The 23,948-nt window shown below is 43.5% G+C and overlaps 1 protein-coding gene across 1 annotated transcript in view; it reads right to left on the reverse strand.

Moving 5' to 3' along the window:
• Positions 1 to 55: 55 nt before the first annotated feature.
• Positions 56 to 23,948, reverse strand: part of PHGDH (phosphoglycerate dehydrogenase) — a 50,243-nt gene continuing 26,350 nt past the window's right edge. The window contains exons 4-12 of the mRNA XM_042462147.1: positions 8,796 to 8,850; positions 8,586 to 8,684; positions 8,276 to 8,408; positions 7,220 to 7,368; positions 5,236 to 5,388; positions 3,842 to 3,974; positions 1,911 to 2,038; positions 1,305 to 1,530; positions 56 to 280 (exon numbers count right to left, since the gene is read on the reverse strand). Coding sequence (XP_042318081.1) covers positions 126 to 280; positions 1,305 to 1,530; positions 1,911 to 2,038; positions 3,842 to 3,974; positions 5,236 to 5,388; positions 7,220 to 7,368; positions 8,276 to 8,408; positions 8,586 to 8,684; positions 8,796 to 8,850 — 1,231 coding nt within the window. The 3' untranslated portion in view covers positions 56 to 125. The remainder of the gene's footprint in view (positions 281 to 1,304; positions 1,531 to 1,910; positions 2,039 to 3,841; positions 3,975 to 5,235; positions 5,389 to 7,219; positions 7,369 to 8,275; positions 8,409 to 8,585; positions 8,685 to 8,795; positions 8,851 to 23,948) is intronic.

Raw genomic sequence — 23,948 nt, forward strand, 5'->3', positions numbered from 1 at the left:
TTTTCAGTTTAGGCAGGGCAACTGTCTCTTGTGGCTCAAGGATACACCAGGCAGCTTCCACAAATTATTTTTATTGGAATGTGTAACATTTACACGAAGGAAAATTGCAGGTTCTTCACCACATCTTAAGGTGTAACCTGAATAACCTCTGTCACATGTTGCTTCAGTTCCTGCAGGCTTTGTAGAGGAGAAGACACACTCACGACATTCCATTCTTGTCCGGTCACAGCACCAGAATGGTGGTATGACAACAGCTCCACTTTGGCCTTCTCCAACAGTCCTGCAAATTAAACAATACTCAGTCCTAGGATATGAGGATGGGCATCGTTTTTTACATGGTTATTGTAACCACATAAAAACTGGTTGAAACAGGTTCAAAAAAATTACATGGAGACAAAAAATGATAGCTTCAGGAAATAGAATATAGTAAAGGAAGAAAGGGGATATGTGGCCTTCTACATGATGTTAGATTGTAATTCTTACCCTTCACCACTGGTTATTTTGGCTAGGGCTGACAGGAGTTGTAGCTCTACAACATCCAGAGAGCCACATATTCCCACCCGGTCAGTCAATTTTGAAAACACAGAGATCAAACATAACAAATGACAGGTCTGACCATCTTCCTGAGGGAACGTTCCAAGGTTTTAGCAAAATAATCAGTCCAAGCCTCAACCCCATTGCCTAGATCAGCTCTCTACATAAGCCCCTTGAAGATCACATTTTTCCTTGAATCCTGGGCTAAGAATATCTTCTTCACATGGAGATTCTCAAGAGTTTTCCACTCGTTCTTATTCCATTTTGGAGTCATTTCCCCATATTTTAATCCCAAACCGTCCTCATGATCTTCATCACATCATGTGTGTGAAAGGGAGACTATAGCTACAGAACCCATGTATCCTTACAGTCCTTTGGACACAGGCTAGGGCAAGGGTGGGTAGTTTACAGGTGTCCACTTGTTGCAGGACTGCAACTTCCGTGAACTGTCCCCACTGGCTAGGCTAGTTAGGGCTGACAGGAATTGCTAGGAAACACTATAGAAGTACCAACCCTACTAGATGAACAGCCCCCCAAAAGCTGGAACTGCTGCTATCAGACCAGCAACCCAAGGTAGATGAAACTCCAAACCAGCTGTGCAAGTCCTCAGCAAACACACTTCTGAGAAAGAGAAGTGGCACTGGTGATTAGGTGTGCATGACCTTCCTCAGCTCCAGTTCAGAAACAAGGACTTGTTTAGCACCAACTGTTTATGACAACATCATGTTGAGGGGGTGGGAGGGTGGGCTGGAGGGAGTCCTTCTTCTTACCGATGACTGTTGGCAAGAGGCTGCCACTGGAGGCCCTGGATCTGTAGAATAGCAGTGTACCAGTGAGGGGAACCGAGTGCTTGAAGGCTGCCCCACTGAGCTCATGGAGAACAGGAATGCTGCCTTGCACTGAGCCGACCAAGGTGTGAGGGGTGCCCTCAGCAGTCAGCTTCAGCAGCCCCTCTTCACTACCTGGGGGCTTCTCCTTATTGTGAGTGGTGGTGATCTGTGGGGAAAACAGATTAAATTGGTAGAGTGCCTTCCACTGGTGAAGAGATATGCTTCCATGTTTTCCCTTCTATCAGCATAGAGGTAAGCAATTTCTACCATGGAGACAAGAAGCAGAATGCCAAAGCTCTAGAGCTGTTACAGACCTCTGTGAACGCAGAGAGAGCTACCACAGGACAGGCTGAAATTCAGTGTGCACAGCCTGCTACATATCCATGCTGAAGAGGATATACACATTGGACTTCTATCTGTTGTGTAGCTATAAAGTTAGAAAATTATGTCAGGAAAAAAGTGCTGGCAGCATCCTCTAAGCAAATCTGAGAAAGGGCCCTACAAAAGACATCAACTAGGAGGAAAAAAATGGAGGAGTCCATGTACCTTCAGCCCAGCTTCCTGTGCCAGGAGGAGTCCATTCACAAGGTTCACATCCTTCTGTGTAGTTACTCTGAGGAGTCCCATTGCTACTGCAGGAGTTAGGTAACTACTTGCCTTCTGCAAGGTTGGGCCTAGTGAACATGACAGGTATGGTCAAATAACCAAAATAATTGTCCACAACTGTTTTCAGTCCTTTCCTCACTACAAAATACCTGACTGACACATAGTAGCAGAATGGAAACTCTGATCCTAGCAGTACCCACCCATTTACAATGACCTTTTGGCAGAGATCACAAAACAAAGAGTAGGCTTAGACTGGTGGTGCTGTAGATACAGTCTTCAATTGCCAGTGTGTAGTTGAGAAGGTAAGAGACTACAGCCATCTGTCATTTCCCTCTCTTCAGGGCAGTACACCGTGCTGCCCATCTTTGCCCCGTGTCTGTGCTTCAGCATCCACATGCAGCATCCTGCAACACAGACACGCCGCAAAACACGAGCCGCCTAGAGCGGCTTCTTTTTTGCTATGCCAGAAGCAGGAAGGGGCACCGCCATGATGCCACTTCCTGCTGCTGATATCTGGTCGCTGTATGGTGGCATCATGGTAGCCCCAGTATGGATGGGAGGCCACCATGATGCTGGCGTCTGTACATACTAAGGTTCAGGAGCATGGGGTTGCTGCATGCCCCCAAACTCTAGTATTGGCAGCACCACACTTCTTTTGGCACGTGTGTACTGGGCCTTCATTTCCCTGGCTCTACCTGTTTGCACCTTCAGTGACAATATTTAATAGAGTTGCTTGTTTAACTGTTTTTAACTTTTGTATTAATTACAAAATTAATTAATAAATAAAGATTTTTAGTTGTACTTGTTTTAATTTGTTGTAAACTATTTTGGGACAGGCAGCATTGTTAGTTCTTTGAATGTTGGCCTATGACTCTGGGAGACCAGGGTTCAAGTCCCTGCTCAACCATGAAAACCCACTGGTGACCTTGGGCAAGTCACACCCTCTCAACCTCAGAGGAAAGCAATGACAAACCCTCTATGAACAAATCTTGCCATAATAACCCTGAGATAGGGTTATGAGATAGGGTTATGCCTTAAGGTGGCCATAAACTGGAAATAATTTGAAGGCACACAACAACAAAGCACCTTGGATCCCATACCAGGAGATGCAGTTGGACTGACATGGAAGTAATCATGGGGGAAGCTTCATTCAGTTAATGGTCAGGCTGATGTTAAGGGGACAGAAGCAGAGTCAGTGAAAAGTCAACTGCCCTGGTAAGAGCAGGAATTGCAGCATACTTCACAAATGCCATCCTGCACTGACTTTCTTCTCTGTACACCACTGAAAGGCAAGAGAGAGTGGCTGCTGTAAAGACTAAGAACAGAGAAGGTATTTTTTAATAAAAAGAAACACAGAAAATAGAAATAGGAAAAACCTGTGTTGTTATGATGGTGTATGTCAGGAATTTTTGTTAGACAAGGAAATTTCAAGAAATAAGGAATACTTTCTCAAACAGAGGAAAGCAGCTGAGATAGAAGGTGCAAAGGCTAGAGTGGAGAAGAAAAAGAGAGTGTGTCAGGAGAGCTGGAGTACATCCACTAGAGCAAAAAGAAAAATAAGCAGAGCTCTTGTGTATTCTGTGATGCTGCACATGTACACAATGATGTAACAGATGCAGAATTCAGCTCCCTGAGAATCTTGATTTTCATATATAACAATGCATTTTATCCATCTGTGCAGCAGCAATAGGCTTAAAAGCAGATGGGGAGTGGGTGGCAAGATTTCAGAAAAAGTATTATAACGAAAGCCTAACTACACACATATTGCTTGGCTAAGGAGAGATGAGAGAACAGAGGCAGAGAGGTGAAGTAACTTGTATGTAAAAAACCAATAAAGGAGTGTGATGCTACTCCTGGGTCTCTCATCTCACCATAGGTGACAACCTGCACGCCGCCATTCACTTGGTGGGCCAGTGCACACAACACATTTCCCAGAGCTCTAGCCAGTGCAATCCAGGGCTTGGTCTGGGGTGCGTATGCACTGCTGAGAGCTTGCCCATTTACCTGAGGGAAGGAAGAACATGAGCATAAGAGTGATTGCAGGATGACTGTCCCTAACGGAGAAATCCAGGGTTCTCCAGTTATTCAGTTTTCAGAGACAATGTCCAAAGACCCAGGAACACATTTCTTCAGAATGGGGGTTTTCCTCATCAAGTTCTAACCAAGATCTTCTTTAAAGCTATCAATGGCCCCATACAGACAGGCCAAAATAAAGCTGCTTCAGGTCACTTTAGAGTTATGCTGTTTAAATGATGCATGCGTCCTAAGAGTCTGGAAGCTGTGTCAAAGCCACGATCCTAAGTCCTAAGGACAGGAGTGCAACTTTGGCACAGCTTCCAAACTCTTAGGATGCATGCAACATTTAAACAGCATACCTACAAAGTGATCTGAAGCAGCTTTATTTTGGCAGTCTGTATGGGGCCTGTGACCCATAACAAGATCCACTTTTGGGTGGGAAAGTACATTTGAGAGTTGATCTTCCTTCCCAGTTTGATCAGTCAGTCTTGCCTATATGTTCGCCAATTCCATTGTTACAATAATTTGCTAAAAAAACAAAACAGTGTTGGCAGTTAAGTCATGCAGAAGACGCTTCCCACAACAGAGTATGATGCCTTTTAACAGGCACTTTGTAATTCAGCAACATTGCTTTGCAAGCCACCTCTGTTGTATTTTTGTTTTCTAACCAGCTCCAGAACTTTTGCAAAACTAAAGAGCATAGAGCTTTGCAAGATAGGTCTTTTGCAACTTAGCAAAATGAGAGCTTCTTTATCACTCAAATCATAGAAACAGAACAATACAGTCTGCCCTTCCTTTACATGGGGGATCCGTTCTGGACCCCCTGCGTAAAGGGAATTCCGCCTATGCTTGAGCCCCATTTAAATGAATGGGGCTTGTGCATGCGGTGATGTGGCAGTGCAGTGGTGCACACATACCACGGGCGTATGCCCCATTATTCCTTATGGGACGTGCTGCCCCTTCTCCCAGCATGGCTTTCAGCATATGACGTGGGCACACTGTATACAGACTGAAGCTGAAGATTAATCTTATGTTTACAAATTAAAATATACTATGTAAATCAAGAATTATTAAGCAATTTACCATAAGAGCAGAACTCATGATGCCAACAAGTAGCTTTCCTTGGGCTAACTCAAATCTTAGAAATAGAACAATATACAGACTGAAGCTGAAGATTAATCTTATGTTTGCAAATTAAAATACACTATGTAAATCAAGAATTATTAAGCAATTTAAGAGCAGAACTCACAATGCCAACAAGTGCCTTTCCTTGGGCTAAGTCCACAAGTTGCATGGCAATCTCCTTGCCGCAGCGGCTCTGAGCTTCTCGGGTGCTGGCACCTAGGTGAGGGCAGCTAATTACGTTTGGGTGGTTCACCAAGGCCTTGTCCTTGGGTGGCTCCTATTAGGGATGAAACAGCCAGGCTGGTTAGAAGGCTCTGCTTCCTCTCCATAAACCCCTGAGCTGCAAAATGTCATTGTCTAGGCCCAGGTTTAAGCCAACAACTGGATTATTGTAATGTACTCAATGTGGAGTGTCACTTGAAGTTGGTAGGGATGCTGTGGCTGATGCGAAATATGGTGGAAAAGGTATTAAAATGAGCATTAAATTGTGGATGTATTCTGTCTGTACTGAAGGAACTTCACTTACTACTTTTTCATTACTAGGACAACTTTAGGGCCTTGTTAATGTATGAGATACCACATTACTTGACAAATCACCTCTCCATTTATTAGGCCACTGAGTCACTGCAAACATCAGGGAAGAGTATGTACTATTTCTTCTATATTAGTGGTGAAAATCCACCTAAGCCACCATAGCCAGTGGTAAAGAATGTTGGGAGTTACAATCTGGAGGGATATAGGATTCCCACCCACTTTAGGTTACTGCCTTTATCCTCTATGCTCTGTGGTCCTTTTGCCATATACAAACTCTCTTTGATAATATATTTCTAATACCCTTTGCTTAGTCATTTCCCACTGCATGATACTGGATCCTGTATTGATGCTTCCATATATGTTTTGTTTTTTCTTCTTTTATATACTATCGTGTTCAGTGTTTACATATTTTTTAAAAAATAATAATCAGTTCGGAAAAATGAGCCCTGGTGGTCAAGTGGTTGCGGTACCGTATATACCCGACTATAAGTCAACCTCATGTATTAGCCGAGGGCAGGTTTGGGGGCAAAATTATGGATTTTGATATGACCCTTGGATAAGTCGAGGGTAAAACTTAGGGGCATGTAACAAAGAATCTAAAGGATAAAGCAAAGGAAAAGTAGAAAATTCCAGCAGGCACAATTGTTTGTGTTCACACTAAAGGCTGGATGGATGAGAGAGTAGAGGTGGATCCAGGATAGATTACACTCTTGACTTACACCAGGAGATGGTTCTTTTAAAAAAATAAGAGTTAAAGTACAGCACTTATATTGACCCGTGGATAAGTCAACTCTGTTTTTGGGGTCAATTTTTAGACTAAAATTTCTAGACTTATACATGAGTATATACAGTAAATGCCAGTACTGCAGCCAAAACGTTGTGAGTTTGATCCTGCAGGGCTCCAGGCTGATTCAGCCTTCCATCCTTTTGTAGGTCAGAAAAATGAATGCCCAGCTTGCTGTGGGAAATTGGCTTACAGATTGTAAACTGCTTAGAGTGCTTAGCACTATGAAGTGGCATACAAATGTAAGTGCTATTGCTATTTTAAATATAAAAATAAAAAAGTTCCCACACAAAATGATGCAAAAACTGGATTATTCTGTGTAACCTTGACTGCTGTCTCAAGGAAATGAATGGGGAAAGTGGATGGTGGAATCACTGAGCTCAGCGCATGACCTAGAATACTGCCTTTTCCAGTCTCTGTTCAGAAGGAGCACGTGCAGAATATTCAGCTATTCTGCCTAGAAGCATCCTTAATATTCCAGCCTTTCCACTCTCCATGCTTCCATCAACTGGAGCATTTCTCCACAAGCCTCTTGCTGTTCTGCTCATAGCACATAAACACCTGGTCATGAAAACCCATTAATGAAAAGGATGTGGGTGAGTTGCAGTCCTGCTCTATGGCAGTGGGTTGGATTAGATGGTTCCTTCCCTTATTAGAATTTTAATCAGCCCAATGAAGCAAAAATAAGATGAGTTTATATGTGGGCTTCAGGCACTGTAAACACTCCTTGATCCCATCACCACCATCACACTGAGGAGCTCCAGGGGAAAAACATGTCCCAAAGGCTCACCTCTGTGAAAACATCTAAGGCTGCTCCTCCACACTGCCCAGACTGGAGGGCCCGCAGAAGGGCCCCCTCATCCACGATGCCTCCTCGGGCACAGTTGATTACCTGGACCCCATGCTGGCACTTGGCAAAAGTGGAGTCATTCAGAAGCCCTAGAAAGGAAATGACAGTGAAAGAGGAGGACAGCCTCCAGATCCATTGCAGCCTTAGCACATTGAAATGGAGACATTATCAGATGGAGTCTCACAAAAGAACCATCTCTAAGAATCATGCTGTGAAACCAAGTTGTGTTAAAAAATTGTAGTCCTCAATAGTACAAAAATAGGTTTGACAGTACATAAGCAATGACCAAAAGCCAGCATGGTGTAGTGGTTTCAGCATTTAACTCGGTATCTGGAGACCAGGGTTCAGCCATGGAAACCCATGGGGTGACCTTGGGCAAGCCTAACTTTCTCAGGCTCAGAAGAACCCCACTCTGAGAATATTCTGCCAAGTGAATCTTGTTATAGGTTTGCCTTAGGGTCTCCATAAATCAGAAATTATATGAAGGCACACAACTACTACTACTACTACTACTACAAAGCAATTCCTATGGAAGTTTCTGAAGCTACAATGAAGACGAATAGCCCCAAATCTTTGCCTCTCTTCAAGAGAAGCAGAGGCAGGATTATACCAAGTAAACACCTGTTTATTTTTGAAGACCTTCATGCTTTCCAGCTTTTCTCGCCCCCCCCCCTTCATTGAGCGGGACCCCTTTCTAACCACTACAAGTTCAGAGCCAACCTTCCCTATGTTCTTGTGCCCTGGCTCACAACTATGATCTGCATTCCCATCTGCAAAATTCATTCTACTTCTCCAGTTTCCTCCCTATCCCCAAGCGGTTGTGTTGTTCTCTCAATAAACAAGTATACTTTTGCTCCCCTCCCTGAATCCCTCAAACAGCCAGAATATGGGTTCTGCGGTAGTCTCACATGCCCCTTCCACTTTCCAGCAGGGAACAGTGCGCACATATTTAGAGTCCAGCATCCCAGGAGAACATCCCTTCTTGCAGGCCCCTACCTGTGGTAGAAGGCAAGAGTGGAGTATGGACTGTGATAAAATCGCACAGTGGCCAAATCTGTTCCAAAGGCAGCTGTTCCACACCAAACGTAGCAGACTCCGCAGGAGTGATGATGGGATCATAGCCAATAGTCTAACAACATGGGGAAGGGGGGGGGGGGAGAAAGAGAGTACGAGTGTTACAAGTTCTTTGAAACATTTGAGACTGTTCCCACCCCACCCATTCTCACATACAAGGAGCCAGCAGCCAAGGCAGAAAGCTTGTTTCTTCTAGAAATCAACTGATGGTATCCCTAAAGATGGTTCTTACCTTCATGCCAAAGGACTGCATCCGGATAGCCACTTCTCGTCCAATCCTGCCCAGACCTAGAATAGCAAGGGTCTTCCCCTGAAGCTCCATTCCCATGAACTAGGGCAAAATGTACACAGCAGTGTGAACAAACTCTCAGTATGCATGTGTTCCCCTTCTCCCAGCATCAGCACAAGGTAGCAAGAGACAAAGAAAGCACCAGCCTCTCACCTTTTTGCGATCCCATTTCCCTTCCTTCATTGAAGCTGCAGCCTGTGGGATTTGCCTGAAAGATTATAGTCTCCGTTTTAGCAGAACCTGATGAGCCCCACCACCAACGGCATTAAATATATCACTATCTTTCCATGGCATGTTGGCTGGATCTGTATTACAGAAATAATGTAGTTTGACATAGCTTTAACTGCCATGGCTCAAGGCTATGGAATTCTGGGCTTTGTAGTTTTGTGAGATATTTAGCCTTCTGACAGAGCATTCTGGTGTCACAACAAACTACCCATCTTAGGTTTCCATACCATGCTGACAGCCACTGAGACACAGAAACTAAAGGCCTCAGATCTTCCCAGAAGATCCAGGGCAACAGATAAAGTTTTTTAGATTATATTAACCTTGTTAGAACATGGCAGCCAGATTGGCCTCTGGTACATCCAGAAGAGACCATATAACACCGATCTTAAGATCACTTCACTGGCTGCCCATCAGTTCCTGGGCCCAGTACAAGGTGTTGGTTATCATGGCTTGGGTCCAACCTATCTTTGGGACCACCTCCGTCCATATAATCCTCCCTGAACACTTAGATCCTCAGGGGAAAATCTGTTACAGCCCTGTAAAACTAGGCTGTCAACGACCTCCCAGAGGACCTTCTCAGCTGTTGCTCCTAGATTGTGGAACGGCGTGCCGGACGAGATCTGTCATATTACCACCCTAAATAGCTTTAAAAAAGCTATAAAGATGGATCTCTTCCGGCAGGCCTTTCCTGAATAGTTCTCCGGACATCGGAAGGAAAATCTAACTGCTGACCTCCAACTTCACCACAGTTATTGTATTGTTTTTTAAGTATGTTTTTAATTCCACACTGTTTAATTGTATTTTACGGGGTGGGTGGGTTGAGGGTTTGGACTGTATATTTTAACTTTGTAAGCCGCCCCAATTGCTTTTTGTAGAAAGGCGGGATATAAATAAATTATTATTATTATTATTATCATTATTATTATTACAATAAGCAACAATTATAGTTATGCCCCGATTCTGGCGCGAACTGGAGCTTGGGTCATGCGTCATTGAAAAGGATGCCAGAATGAGGGGTAAATGGGGTCTGGGGCCCAGGCAGAAAAAAAGCTTAACAAAACTTATAGAGTGCTTTTGTAGAGGAAAAGAAAAACAGTGTATAACAGATCTTAAGCAGATGAAGAGGAGAGAATTGTGTTGTAAAACACATTCCCCACTTCTGCTTTTTCCTCTTGACCAGGTTCCCAGTAATTCATGGCATGTTTTGTCAGGGCTTATCTGCTGCAATGAAACAAGGGTGGCGGCAGGGCTGTGTTTCAGTAGCAAGATAAGAGAAAAGCATCCTGTTCTTCCATGGTCTTCCCTCCGTCTAAGGGATCGCCTTTTTGTTTTCGTATAATCAACCCCACACACTCAGACCTCAGGAGGGAATTTATTTTCAGTTAAAAGACTAGACTGACTGCTACCCCAGAGGTCCTTTTCCGCTGCGCTCCCAGATTGTGGAATGGCCTTGCAGTGGAGATTCTGTCAAATACTAAGCCTCAACAGCTTCCGAGAAGCTGTCAAGATGGATTTGTTCTGGCAGGGAGGCCTTCCCAATAGAAACACCCAGCCAAAATGTACCCCTTTCCCATTTGTGCTTTATTAATCTAACTAATTTTAAACTGTGTTTGTCTTAATTGAGTTTTTAAGTACATATGTTTAATCCTTTTTTAGTGGGGGGGGGAAATAGGAACATGCATTGCATGGCATTTTTGTATGGAAAATTTTTAATATGTAGCTGCTTCGGCTGTTTCTAAGAGAGAAGTGGGCTATAATAAAGTTGTTGTGTGTTGTTGTTGTTGTTAATTAGTATTATATTATATTATAAATTTTATGCAGCAACAAAACATGATTATCTTAGCTTCTGTTACATGTGTCTGTATGTAATGTTTAAATATGGAACCTGGAACTGTAGGGCTGGATATATTCCCAGATTCTCTGAACTGAAGGCAGAACTCACATCAGGGAAATTCACAACGACTTGCTGGGATGCTCCCTGCTTCACAAAAGCCATATTCTTACCTGGCCAGGCTCATGATCTTCAACATGTCAGCTCTGCAGCACTGAGCGGTTTGCCAGTGGTGTACTGAGGAGCAAAGCAGAGAGAAGGATTTCAGCAGGAGTGATAGAAATAGTGCTTTAAAAGCTTCTGGGACCTGTGGCTTTCAAGCCAAAATCCATGCCTTCTGGGCCCACAGCAGTGGCCAAATAATTATGGTTAGAAAAAGCACTGACAATATCCTCCACAGCCCTCTTCTTCTTTTAAAACACTACGCATCTTACTATAGAGATGCAGTTGACCCTATTGGGTACAGAGGGCATTACTGGTTTACAGAACCACTCCTTGATGTGAGAGTTAACTGTACTGAAGGATGCAATCATACATGATAGATTTGCTACACCAATATTTGCTTTGGTAACAAAAGTAAAGAAATCTATACTATGGAATGTGTAGGGAAAGAACAAACACCACATAACAAACTGTCTAATCACCGTAATAAGCAGCATGGAAAACATACTGGGAAATTCTGTGCAAACAAAATACAGTTTGCTCTTCTAAAGCAAGGGCTCCTTCTGTTCCTACCCACCATTTCTCCTAAAAACAACTTTTGCCTTCAGCTCTGACATAGTGGATTGTTCCCTACTTACACTGCCTACTCTACTTTTAATGGAAGCACTGGGGTGTAATGCTAAATTAGACTTAGAAACATTCTAATTTGGGGACAATTCCAAATCCTCCACACCAGCATAGCCACTGGTCACTTAAGGATTCTGCAAGCTGTAGTTCAAAACAAAACAAAACACTCCATCCCAATCATATGTGCTAAGCCACATTAGACACTATAGGATGAGCCACAAGAGCTTTCTGCTGCACCCTTTCCTTCCTCTGTAGTGCATTTGCAGAAGGAGGATGGAAACTTTCTCTTTGGTTTCCAAGTACAAGCAACACTTTGTTATATCCCACTGAGAAATGTGGTTAGCACTAAATACGGGAGGGGAGGGGGAGTTGCTGGCACCATCAGTATTTTTATTTTAATTTGAGGAGGGCTTGAGGCTTTGGGGGTACAGCCCACCTGTGCTATACATAATATAGGGGAAGGGAATATTGAGAAGGATTTAAGTGAACAAGAGAAATAGCTTTGCAAACTGGCTTTTGAAATACAGTTTTAATACACCGCTACTGTGTGGGCAGATGACATGTATTCTTAACAATAAAATATAAAAACTACCTCAGCCAGGTCCCTATTTACACAAAATGAATTTCTGAAGCCCAGACGTCAGGAAGCCTTTTGGGGCTTGAAACAGGAGAGCCACAGTTCCACAGCAAAGCTTTTTGTCAGCAGAAGTCCCACATTTAACCACGAGCAACTTCTGTCTGCTAAAAAAGGCAGGACCTGCCAGCAGGTGATAAGAAAGCACTACTGAAAAGCCTGCAAAGTGCTGTCAATCAGAGTAGGCTGTCCTGACTTAGACGGACAAACCATCAAATCTAGAAAAGTCATAGTGTTCCCTGGAGCTAGGAATACGCAGCTTCTATTATACTTTCACTGTCCCATGAGAATGTTTTTGGAGTGAAGTTGAAAGCTTTCACACGGCTGCCATCCATAGTGTTTTGTGGGTTTTTTTGGGCTATGAGGTCATGTTCTAGAATTCTCTAGAGTATGGCCTCATAGCCCAAAAAACCCATTAAAAACGATGTTGTTGTTGTTGTTCTTTTCTTTATCGGAAATAAAAAGCCAATGATGTCGGCATAAATGGTATTTAAATATTTTATAATCCCTTAGTTTGTTTAAAGTTTTAATAACAATTTTATATTTACAATGATTTTATACTTTTAAATTTCACTTTTTTTCTTTTAATATAAGTTTATAATTGAATTCTTAACTATATTACTTACTCCTACAATTGATGATTTATTGTGATGTCTGTTTGATTGATTGTATCGTAAAATTGATTGAACTGATGTTCTTTATTCACAAATCTTGCCTTTCTTCCATATGGGACTCAAGAAGCTTACAATGTATTTAAAAACAATACAGATTAAAACTACAAAAGCATCAATAAAATATAAGGCCAGTACAGACCGCCACTTTGCGTGGCCTGGGGCCAATTCCTAGGGTTCTGGAGTGCACAGCACCATGCTCCGGAACCCTAACACCATTTTTAGGCACCGCTTCCTCCCGGCCAGTATGTATTAAGGCCTCTGATAGCAAAGTTTAAGAGTTAGCCTGGTGTAAAGTCAGTTTTGACATCAAGCCTGGGATACAGGTATGTAATTATCGGTTAAATGATGGGAATAAATGTTACGTATGGCACTGCCCAATGTAAGGATGACCTGGCACCTTCGTACTAAACTGTACAGGCCAAAAATCATCCCCCCCTTCTGTTCAGAATTCTGGTGGGAGGCAAAAAGCCTTTCTTTCTATAAAGTTGTATCCTTTATTCACCAGGCCGGTGCGCATTTTTTTTCTTGTTACTGGGGGAAGGAAATTCACCTCGAGGAGACAGACAAACAAAACCAGCCCTAGAAGTCTCGAGTTGTAGGTTTTTCTTCCCCTCTAGCACACAGCAGAGGCAGGAATCCCATACAACCTTCGCCTCTGAACTCTGAACCCCATCGGCCCCACCTGAGAGATAGCTCAGCACCTTACTTCATGGACCAGGATCCCCTTCCTTGAGCAGCCTCAACATCCACATTAGCAACGCCAGTGACCAGCTCTCTCCCAATGGACCTGCAATTCTCGCAGCAGATTATGATGTTCGCAGTCACTTTGGTTGCTGACCGACAATGAGCCCATCATAGTCCTGAAAGAATAAAAAAGGAAGTCGCAATCAACACAAGAGTTGAGGAAAATGCTGCCCTGAGACCTATAGAGCAACAAGGTAGGAGTTAAAATTGGCTGTCCCATCTGTCAAACATTCTCCTCCAGTGCCATCCCAAACCAGTAAGGAGATGTTGGAAGATTATGAACAGGGTTTAAGAACTGAAAGGCAATCTAAGTTTTGCGATAATCTACAAAAGTGAATTCTACAGCCGTTTTAGGAAATAAAGAATTAGGCACCATGTGCCTGGTCATACTATGCAAATATTTGCTACTATAGTAACTTATTGTGCTCCCCTCTGCCACAGTACTAACAAGTATTATTTGTGGTGCCACTGCCATTGTCTCTGAGAGGTCCTCTGGCCAGTTTCACCCCCCCCACTACTACTAGCTCCTGCCAAGTAGCTGTTTGGCACCTTTGCGTGGGCCCTCAACAAAAGCTTGTCGACATGGGAGATCTACCAGCAGCACTGCTGCTATCAGCATAGCCAGCGCTGCCCAGAGCACTGTAATTAGGGTCTACACTAGAGGTGTTACTTTCAAGGGTTTACTCAGAGTGCTGGTTTGACCTAGACAAGCTTCAGCATTTCAAATGTCCTCCTATGTGAGTTTAGTTTGGTTTCGTGGGTCCTGAAAGAGACGTTTCCATATCTTTAATTCCAGGATTTTTCCATCTTACTCTGGCAGTTGGCACAATTTCCAAGCTGCAGGAAAGTAAATTAAGATCACAGGATTAAGATCTGCCCAGCCTGCCTGTGAGGCAGAAAGTAACAAATGCTAACACATCTGAAGGAAGAATAAACTATTGCGTACTATAGCTTTACCAATTTAGAAAGACTAGAAGTAGAGGCAAGTTCCATTGTTACTCCACAAAATCTTGCCTAGGCCCCACCCATCCACAAAATAAATGGAAAACACTCTTTAGCACAGCCCCACCACGTTTCTGCAAAACCAACCGCTTTCACAACTGGGACCAGTAGAGCTTTGAATAGTCTCTCCTTAAAGACCCCATGTGGAAATATGAACAGGGGAGAATGCCTGTAAAAATAAAATCCAAGCACCATTCACGGAAAGACTCTGCTACAGGGAAGTATTTGTATTAGGACTTGCTAACATTTGTGTAACAACAGCAGTAAAGAGTAGAAACAGTGGAGCACATTAAATCTGGGAAGTTCTGCTACCTGAGCCTGACGGAAATGAAAGAGAGCCACTGAAGGCTTAAACCAGTGTTTTCTCAGACACTGCCCCTCGCCTCTTTCAAACTTTTTTTAATATGTACAAATTTACACTGCATAAACAGTGAATGTATTTAAATAAATCTGGTTCTACAATGTTATTTTTCCTATAAATGTTAAAATAATAGAATACCAAGAATGTGTGAATATGCACACTAATACAAACAAGGTAGGGGGTGTTCAGACTGCCCTCAAGCGGGCCGTTCTCTCCCGCCGTGCCATCGCTGGCGGAGGGAAGCCCAGTGGCCAGACCATGAGGCTTCCCAGCGCAGCGAAAAGGAGCGCTGAAATGGCGCTCCTTTTCAAAATGGCGGAAGTGGGCGCCGCGGGGGGGGGAAGTGTGCCCTCCACATCACTTGTCAACGCAACACGGTCGGACGCTAGCATCCGACGTTCAAAATGGGCGGCGCCCTGTGGATGGGCACCGCTATTATGAACGACCTCCGTGCGTTTTGGGCCAGTGCGGTTAGGAAGGAGCAACTCTTCCTAACCCTACCAGCCCCTTCCTAACTAGCACGCACGGAGTGCATCGTAAGTGGCGGTTTGTAACCCCCAAAGATTTTTATCCTATACTACAAAGTGGGGGAGGCGCCCGTGACATCCGCAGGTTGGTGGCAAAGGGGTCACAAGGGTAAAGTCTGAGAATGCAGCCTGAGCAGGGGAATTTGCCTGGTGTGGCTTGTGCCCTAACAACTGACATGAGCCTTCCTGCAGGGACATAGCCGGGGGGGGGGGTTCTTGGGGCCGGACCCCCCTTTCCATGAGAAAAATGAAATGGTGTGGTGCTGTTGCGCCGCCGCCTCAAGCCATTATAATGGTGGCACTAAGTCTGGACCCCCCCCTTCCTAATCCTAGCTATGTCCCTGCTTGCTGGGCAAGGGAAACGTGTTAACAACACTGCCTGATCTAGCTGCCATCTGACACATTAGCCAGGGGTAAGGCAACCCGGCACCCGCGGGCCGATGCGGCCCGGCAAGGCCTTGGGACAACCGGCCCCCGGCCTGTCCTGCCACCGATTGCCACCGGGGCCTTTGGGGGGCAATTGTCCTATAGAGCCTCAGAACAATGCATTGATTAACATTTTTTTAAAAATCAGCAAATTTTTTCACGTGTCCTCCATTTTTTTTTAAAGTGCCTTCCATTTGAAAATTTTGTCCTACATTTGTCCTGGTTTATTTAGTATATTAATTTGTTTAAAAAATTATTTAATTATTTATTTTTTGGCTTCGCCCCCCAGTTGTCTGAGGGACAGCAACCCGGCCCCTGGCTCAAAAGGTTGCCTACCCCTGCATTAAGCAACAAACTGTATAAATTGTTTCAAAAGGTTTTCTTTAAATCCTAGTTATACTAGTAAATTGTCTCCCTGCTTCTTGCCTCCTCCGGAGGCTTCAATTGGATCCCTGGTGTCTCCTGTGAAAAGAAGGAGCCTTTTTTCTCAAGAATAACGAATCTGGATTTATCCCAATGACATTAAAAGGCCTACGATTGGATTAAAATGTTTAATGATCAATAATGTGAATTTGTAATTTACTTTGAATTATTTTCTTTTTAACACATTTAAAACTCCATACCTAGCATTTTTGTTGTTGTGTGGCCTTCATGTTTTTTCTGACTTATGGCGACCTTAAGCTATCACGGGGTTTTCTTGGCAAGATTTGCTCTAGAGGGGTTGCCATTGCCTTCCCCTCGTCCTGAGAGCATATGTTTTTAATTTTAACAGGAAAAAGGAAAACACTGAAAATATTTAACATCTGATCTTTAGCAATGCTTGAACATATGTCTGCAAAAATATGTGCTTAGCTGTATTTCAGTTCACATGTTTACAACTTTGATGTTCGGATTAGGTAAATGTATTCTCTTTATCAGTTTTTCACTCTTGAGGGGAAAATATTCTTAGAAATATGCAGAAAATGTTGACCCCACCTTACAAACATGTCACTATAAACCTTTGGGGTGGTTTGGGCGAAAATACTGGCATTTCCAGGATAATCTGTGCAGTATGGCTTGCTTGTGGTTGAAAGACGGCCTTTCACAATAAATTTCATGTCCTTACACAGTTTCAAAGTTGTTGGGCAAAAATCCAACACACACACACACCCCCTCCCCAGCCACGCAGGTCTTGCCGAGTGTGCACTGATGATAATCATTAAAGTTGGTGTGTACACAATTGCCTTGAAGCATTTTAATCCTTGATTTAAGTATACAAGACCCCTGTTTTCCAGTACTGCATGTTACTGCAAAGCACAATAATCATGTCACAACAGCCATAGGGGTCAAAAAAGTTAGTGTGAGAGACAATGTTGCCAGTCTCCAACAAATGCCTGGACAGTATGACAGGAGAAATATCTGGTTTGACCCCACTTAGATGCTGTGGCTCAATGAGGTGGAATTCTGGAATTGTTATGGTTGAGGCACCAGAGCGCTCTGCTACCATTCCCAGTAATGTCCATAGCATTGAGCTGACACTGAAAGTGGGGCCAAACTGGATATTTCTGCAGTGTGGGTGTGGCCCGTGTTGATGAAGCACTGGACCTATGCTGGCGAGTGGCACTGGCACCACAATGGGTCCAGCAGCACAGCAGCCAGTTAGGTGAGAGAGAAAAAGCAAACTGGGAGTAGAAGGGAAGAGGTAGAGGGAAACCCAACATGGGCCCAAATACACCATTGAATTTAAGGGGGAAAGAAAGCTTCACTCAGGTGAATAGCTACTGTTGTTAAGTTATGTGTGCATGCAAGCTGCTTTCATTTATGGTGACCCTAAGGATCCTATCACAGGGTTTTCTTGGCCAAGTTTGGTTTCAGGGGGGGGGGGGTTGCCATGGCCTTCCTCTGAGGCTGAAGAGAGAGTGACTTGCCCAGGCCATTCAGTGGGTTCTGGCCGAGCTGGGAATTGCAACCTGGACTCCTGGGTTGTAGTCCAACACTGTGAACTGCGTTTGCCAGGCTATTGGAGGTAGGGAGGCAAAGAGACATGTCCTCGGGCCCCTGCAACCACCCTAGCATGACCATTTCACGTGACCCTTCAGAAATACAGATCCAGAAGGGAAGGGGCTGGGAAAGTGACTCCACAGAAGGTGGTGAAAGCCATTGGCATCACTAGCAGGGTTGTGGACTAACCATTGAACCCACGATACTTTCCTCAAACTATAGCCTTTGGGCAGAAAACAGGCTGAGGCAGTCAATCCCTGAGGCTCTAGAGAGTGTGGGGGTGGGGGCGAAAACTCAGTGGGAAGGAGAAAAGAGAGCCCCCCCAAGTTTTTTAAAAAATTAAAATTAAAAATGTAAATTTTGAATTTTGTTATATGGTTGTAAAAATAGTGATTTTTTTTTTAAAAGAGCCTTTTAATGTTTTTCTTTAAAAAAAAAACCTCCATGAGGTCTATGTAAATGCAATCTGAGGCTGTGCTATAGGCACTGAAAATTGGAAGGTGATTGATAAATTGTCGGGTAAGGGTTTGATTGAGCGTTCCGGCATGGAAAAAAGGGGGGGGGTGGAACGGATGGCTCTTGTGGCCGTTTCCAACTGCTAGGGTCTATGAAATTAATGAGATGTTGCTAGTTCTGTGATATGCACAACCTGAGCATGAATGCCGGGGGGGATATGTGGGAATTACGATTGTATGAGGAGACACTGGTGCAAAAAAAAAAAAAGCATTGTAAGGTTTCTGTAAGGAGTGGAAATGGGAAGTCATTGGGGGGGGTGACCCATGAGTGAGCAGGGGTGACACCAGCCCTAGGAGATGCCACTGGTGAAAGCAAGGGAGGAAGAGTTGCAATGGGTCAAGGTCTGGCTCTCTGTGGCGGAAATGGGTGCCTCAATGGAATACCACTCCAGCATGTCCAACGCATGCGCCAGTGAAGTTAAAGTGGGGCCAAAGGGATTATTTTCTGCGTGCAGACACAAGGCAAGGATCATAGAACATAAGAGTTGGAAGTGGCTCACAGCCAAAAGCCCAGTCTCAATCAATCAAAGCAATCGCTGGTACAGAGATGGTGCTCCAGGCCTTGTTTAGACCGGTCTAGGAGGAAGAGGTTTCTCCTATGTTGAGGTGAGATCTTCTGTTCCAGTCGCTTGCATCCATTGCTCTGGGTCCTGTTCTCTGGAGGCGAGCAGAAACAGCTTGCTCCCTCCTCATTAGGACAGCCTTAGGTAAATATAGTACAGTGGCATCAGTATCACCATCTGTAACGTCTGTTGCCCAGGCGAAACAGCCCCGCTTATTCGTTCGGCTCTAGGGCATGGGTTCCAGACCCTTCACCATGTTGGTCGCCCTCCTTTGGAACGCGCCATATTTCTGCAATTGTCTTTTGAATTGGTGTGGGCGCAGAACTGGACCAATATTCAGGTGGGGCTGACCAGAGCAGGAATAGAATGGTACGATGTACTTATTCCCTTGAATCTAGAGATATAAGGTACTCGCTATTGATGAAGCCCAAGATCGCATTGGGCCTAAAATATTGCTGCCGCAATGGCCTGTTGACTCCTGTTCCCCTTGTGGTTCTCTGTGGACGCCTGAAGCCCTTCACAAGGGGGGGGGGTGTCCTCACCTGTGATCGTCGTGAGAGCATGGCTGTCCTTGGAGAGCCCGAATTTCTCCAGGAGCAGCGAGGCCCGCGACTGCAGGATCTGCTGCAGGCAGGGGTCCAGGCTGGTCGCTGAGAGGAATTTGCTCAGGAGATGAAGCTGCTATGGCTGGGATCCTGGCTCTAGGACCTGCTTCACAGAGGCCTACGCTTCGCCATCCAAGTCCCAGGGGAGAAAGGAGGGGGCCCAGGACAGAGACCCCCCCCCGAAGCCCACGCCCCCTGGATCCCACACCCCGACCCAGGAGGCCACCGCCGCCATGTGGCAGCTGCTGTCCCAGCCCCGCCTCATGGCTGCCTATCTCCTCACTTGGCGGCCCGACGTGAGGCTTTCCAGTCCCCATGGAGGATGGGCTTGGACCTTGGCCAGGGGGCTGAGATAGCTCAGGTTGTTGCCCAGAGCCATCCCTGAGGCTGACTCGCCCAAGGTGGGCCCACCTGGCATGGAATGTAACCGGTTGCCAGGGGTCCTAAGTCAAACTCTCCAACCGCGTTATCCGAGGATCTGGGAGCGCGGCGAGAGGAGAGGGGGCGAAGTAAAAAGGAACCCGGACCCTGAAACATGGGCTTGGCAGGGGTGTGTGTGGTGTGATCGACACAACACACACACGACAACACAACACACAAAATATACTACACACACATACACAACACACAAAGCATAGACTACACAACAATAGAACAGTACCATATCACATACACACACACGATATATACATACACAAACATACACACATGGAACATACACACACCTATATAGTACATACAGCCAAGAACATAGATACATACAGAAGACACATACACATCACACATATATATAACAATACACAGACCATACACACACATATAGAGAATACAACACACACACAGTAGACATACACACACACATTATTAATACACAAACAGTAGATAATACTACATAGCACACACACATACACACACACACATAGATACAATACACACAGCCACTAATTATAAATAGCACACACAAACGATAGAACACACACAATAACATACACAAAAGAGATACATTACATACACGACAAAATAAGAATAACACACACAAATAGTAGAATAAAATTAAATAAAAGTTGTGGGGTAGTATATTAAATAATAATATAATAATAATGAATAATAAATAATAATAATGATGATAATAAGAGATTAGTAGAATAAGTTTCATTTATTTTCCCCCCTCTCATGTATTTCAAATTGGGGGAGATAGATAGATAATATAGATATAGATATATATTTTAGGTTGAACTTTTGGGGAATGCGACTACGTTATGGGAATCTTATGAAGCCGCTGGCTGCTTGAACCATGGATGTGTGTGTGTGAGGGGAAATGGACTCTTTGCAACATTAACATGCAAATGTGTGTTAGAGAGAGGCTTTGTATAGGCGGGGGTGGTTGGGGGGTTGATAACCGCCCAATCTTGTCTTGCTTACGCTTCTCTGGTTTTTAGAATGCATAAGGACCATAGAGTTGGAAGATACCCCAAAGGCCTCCAGTCCAACCCGTCTGGCCATGGTAAGGACTGCTGGGGGAACAGTTTCATCTTCCTGCCCTCAGTGTTTCTCCACCTTCATTCAAGGGGTGACTTAGCAATAGAGATGACCGGGCTGATGGTAGCATCATGGGGGATTTGTTGCTAAACCCATGGCTGTGTTTGCTGAAGCCAACAGCAAGTGCAAATGGCGGCCATGCACTCATTCAGCGTCTGAACAATGTAACCACTTCAAAAGAAAAGGCAATCTTATCATTTCATTTCAATTCTTAACCATATGCCCGTATGTGAATGCAGGAACATTGGGAGGGGTGTGTGTGATCATTTCAACAACCATAAAGTACACCATGAGGCTGCAATAGTCAGGCTACAAGGGAATCCAGAGTCCATGCCACCATGAGTTTATATATTTTGCTTTCTCATATGCTTCCCTCCCACCCACCCCAAAAGGCTCCACTGAAAGCACATTCAATAAAGTGGCCATAATTAAGTTTATGAAGCAGACTACAATCCTGTAACTACTTCCATGGTATTCTACTAAGGTGTTTATCAGACGACCTTAAATGAGTACTATCCGTGTGACTCCTCTAGCGGCCTCCGTTGCATCTGGGATTGGCAGTTTTAAGGAGGGGTATTTGAATTCTCACAGGCAGAGAAGTTCAGCATCCGTAAAACTGCCAATCCAAGTCATGCAACAGAGCTGCTAGAGGAGTCACACGGGAATATAGTCGCTTTGAAGAGCATAGTGTGATAAACACACCAATGAGTGGACCGTTATCTGTGGGACCAAAAATTGAGGATTTAGCTCATATTTTAATTCAAGTAGTTAATCTGATACCAACGAAAAGAAATCAGTAATCGGTTGTCCCTAATATCAAAGAACATATTTTGGGACCATTCCAGAATCTCGTGACTCATGAGTGGCCAAGATTCAAAATAGCTATTTCACAGCTCGGTTTTTACGTAAGCTATACATCAAGAGTAAGGTATGTGGGGGTCTATTGGGATAAATTGCAGAGGGGATGAAGAATCTATGTGTGGATGCTGTCATGTTCATATTTTATTACTTTATGTATAATCATCTTAATGGTGTAATACATTTGTTTTTAGTCTCTTAAAACCATTTTTGTATCTTGAACCTTCGTATAGATTTTATGATCAGTTTTATAACTATGGCCTGTTACAAGACTGCCAAATAGCTGCTTTGGATCTCTTTGGAGAGATGGCTATTAAGTGATGCATAGTCCGAAGAGTCCAGAGGTCGCGCCAAAGCCCACTGCCATTCCTAAGCACTGGAGTGCAGCTTTGGTGCGCTTCCGGATTCTTAGGACCCATGCATCATTTAAACAGCGTACCTCCAAGAGACCCGAAGCAGCTTTATTTTTGGCAGTCTGTAACAGGCCCAGTTTCATTTTAGGTACTGTCTTCTAATGCACTTATATTTTTTACATTATAATGACAACCATACAGTACTCTACACATTTCAGATCTGTGTTATTACATTTTAGCTCTTTTCTTATGCTATAGAATTTCTATAGGATTTATGGAGAGTTTCGTGTTTTAGTGTGGTTTTGTGTTATTTTGAAATGGCCTAAAGTAATCATAAACAACTTCTATTACCTATTACTTCCATGGGAGTAAGAGCCACTGATCATTTAGGCTTATTTCTGCTGAATGGTCCATCTTGTTAAAGCATTTGCTTTGAAATATACACTGGAAGACATCGTTTCTGTTTATACTGGAGGGGAGAGGGATAGGTTTTTTTGTTTAGAATTTAAACTATCTTATTATTATTGTAATCCGCTTGGATGCCGAGTGATTAAGCGGAATATAAATATTATTATGGGTTTGTTGTAAAGTCGAAGCTTTCATGGCCGGCATCCAAGTTTTTTTGTGGGTTTTCGGGCTATGTGGCCATGTGCTAGTAGAGTTTCTTCGTCGTTCTACGTTTCGCCAGCATGCTGGTGAAACGTCAGAAAGAAACTCTACTAGAACATGGCCACAATAGCCCGAAAAACCCACAAAACTATTATATTATTATTATTATTATTATTATTACTTATTATTATTTTATTATGATTAATGTTCACTGCATTGCGTGAGAGGCAAGGTCTAGAGGATATCAAGGTCAACAGAGCCTTCCTAGCATCTTGCATATGCTCAGATGGTAATCACTGAGAGCGTGCGGAGGGTTCAACCACAACCAGATTACACCACACAGAAAGGGGTCATGCTTCTGGTGTCTTCCGCCGCTTCCCATAACCCTGGTTACCCCCAGGATGGTGTAAGTTAGATAGTGCAAAGTCCTTTCCAGCATTTTTGTCCATTCAAGCAGCCCCATTTTGCACAAAACTATCATGTGCATCTTGCCTCTGATAAATTGTGGAAAAGAAACATTTGTGTCATTGTTGTGGAATGTGCAAAACATGTCGAACGTTGTCTGAGCAAATTAGCAAATAGCAAAAGCAAGTAAAAAGAAACAGACAGAAAGAGAATATATAAATTAAGAATGTAGACTAGAGAGAAAATGAGTTTAAGTAAAAGAATATGCTTAAAAGTAGGTTAAAGCAATTAAATTCAAATGTAAAAGAAGAACCATGACAATATTGAGTTGGATCAGAAAGTGTAAAGTTAACAGGTGAGAAAGTAATAAGATAAAACAATATCAATGAATATGAAAGAGAACCAAAGAAGATAAGACTGCAAGTGGTAGGAAGTATTTGCAATTTTGTATAATATATGTATGTTTTTTAGTATGACTAATCGTTGAAGTAGGTTATGTATAGTAGTTTTTATGGCAGTATTCTTGTTACTGTAGGTATTCGGAATGTTGAAGGATGTGTTTTTGTGTATGTGTAAAAAGCAAACAATAAAAATTATATGTCAAAAAATAAAAAGCTAGATAATAATAGATAGATCCCATTAGATAGTAACGGGTTATTGTTT

This window comes from Sceloporus undulatus, chromosome 4, assembly GCF_019175285.1.
Source record: "Sceloporus undulatus isolate JIND9_A2432 ecotype Alabama chromosome 4, SceUnd_v1.1, whole genome shotgun sequence".
NCBI lineage: Eukaryota > Metazoa > Chordata > Lepidosauria > Squamata > Phrynosomatidae > Sceloporus > Sceloporus undulatus.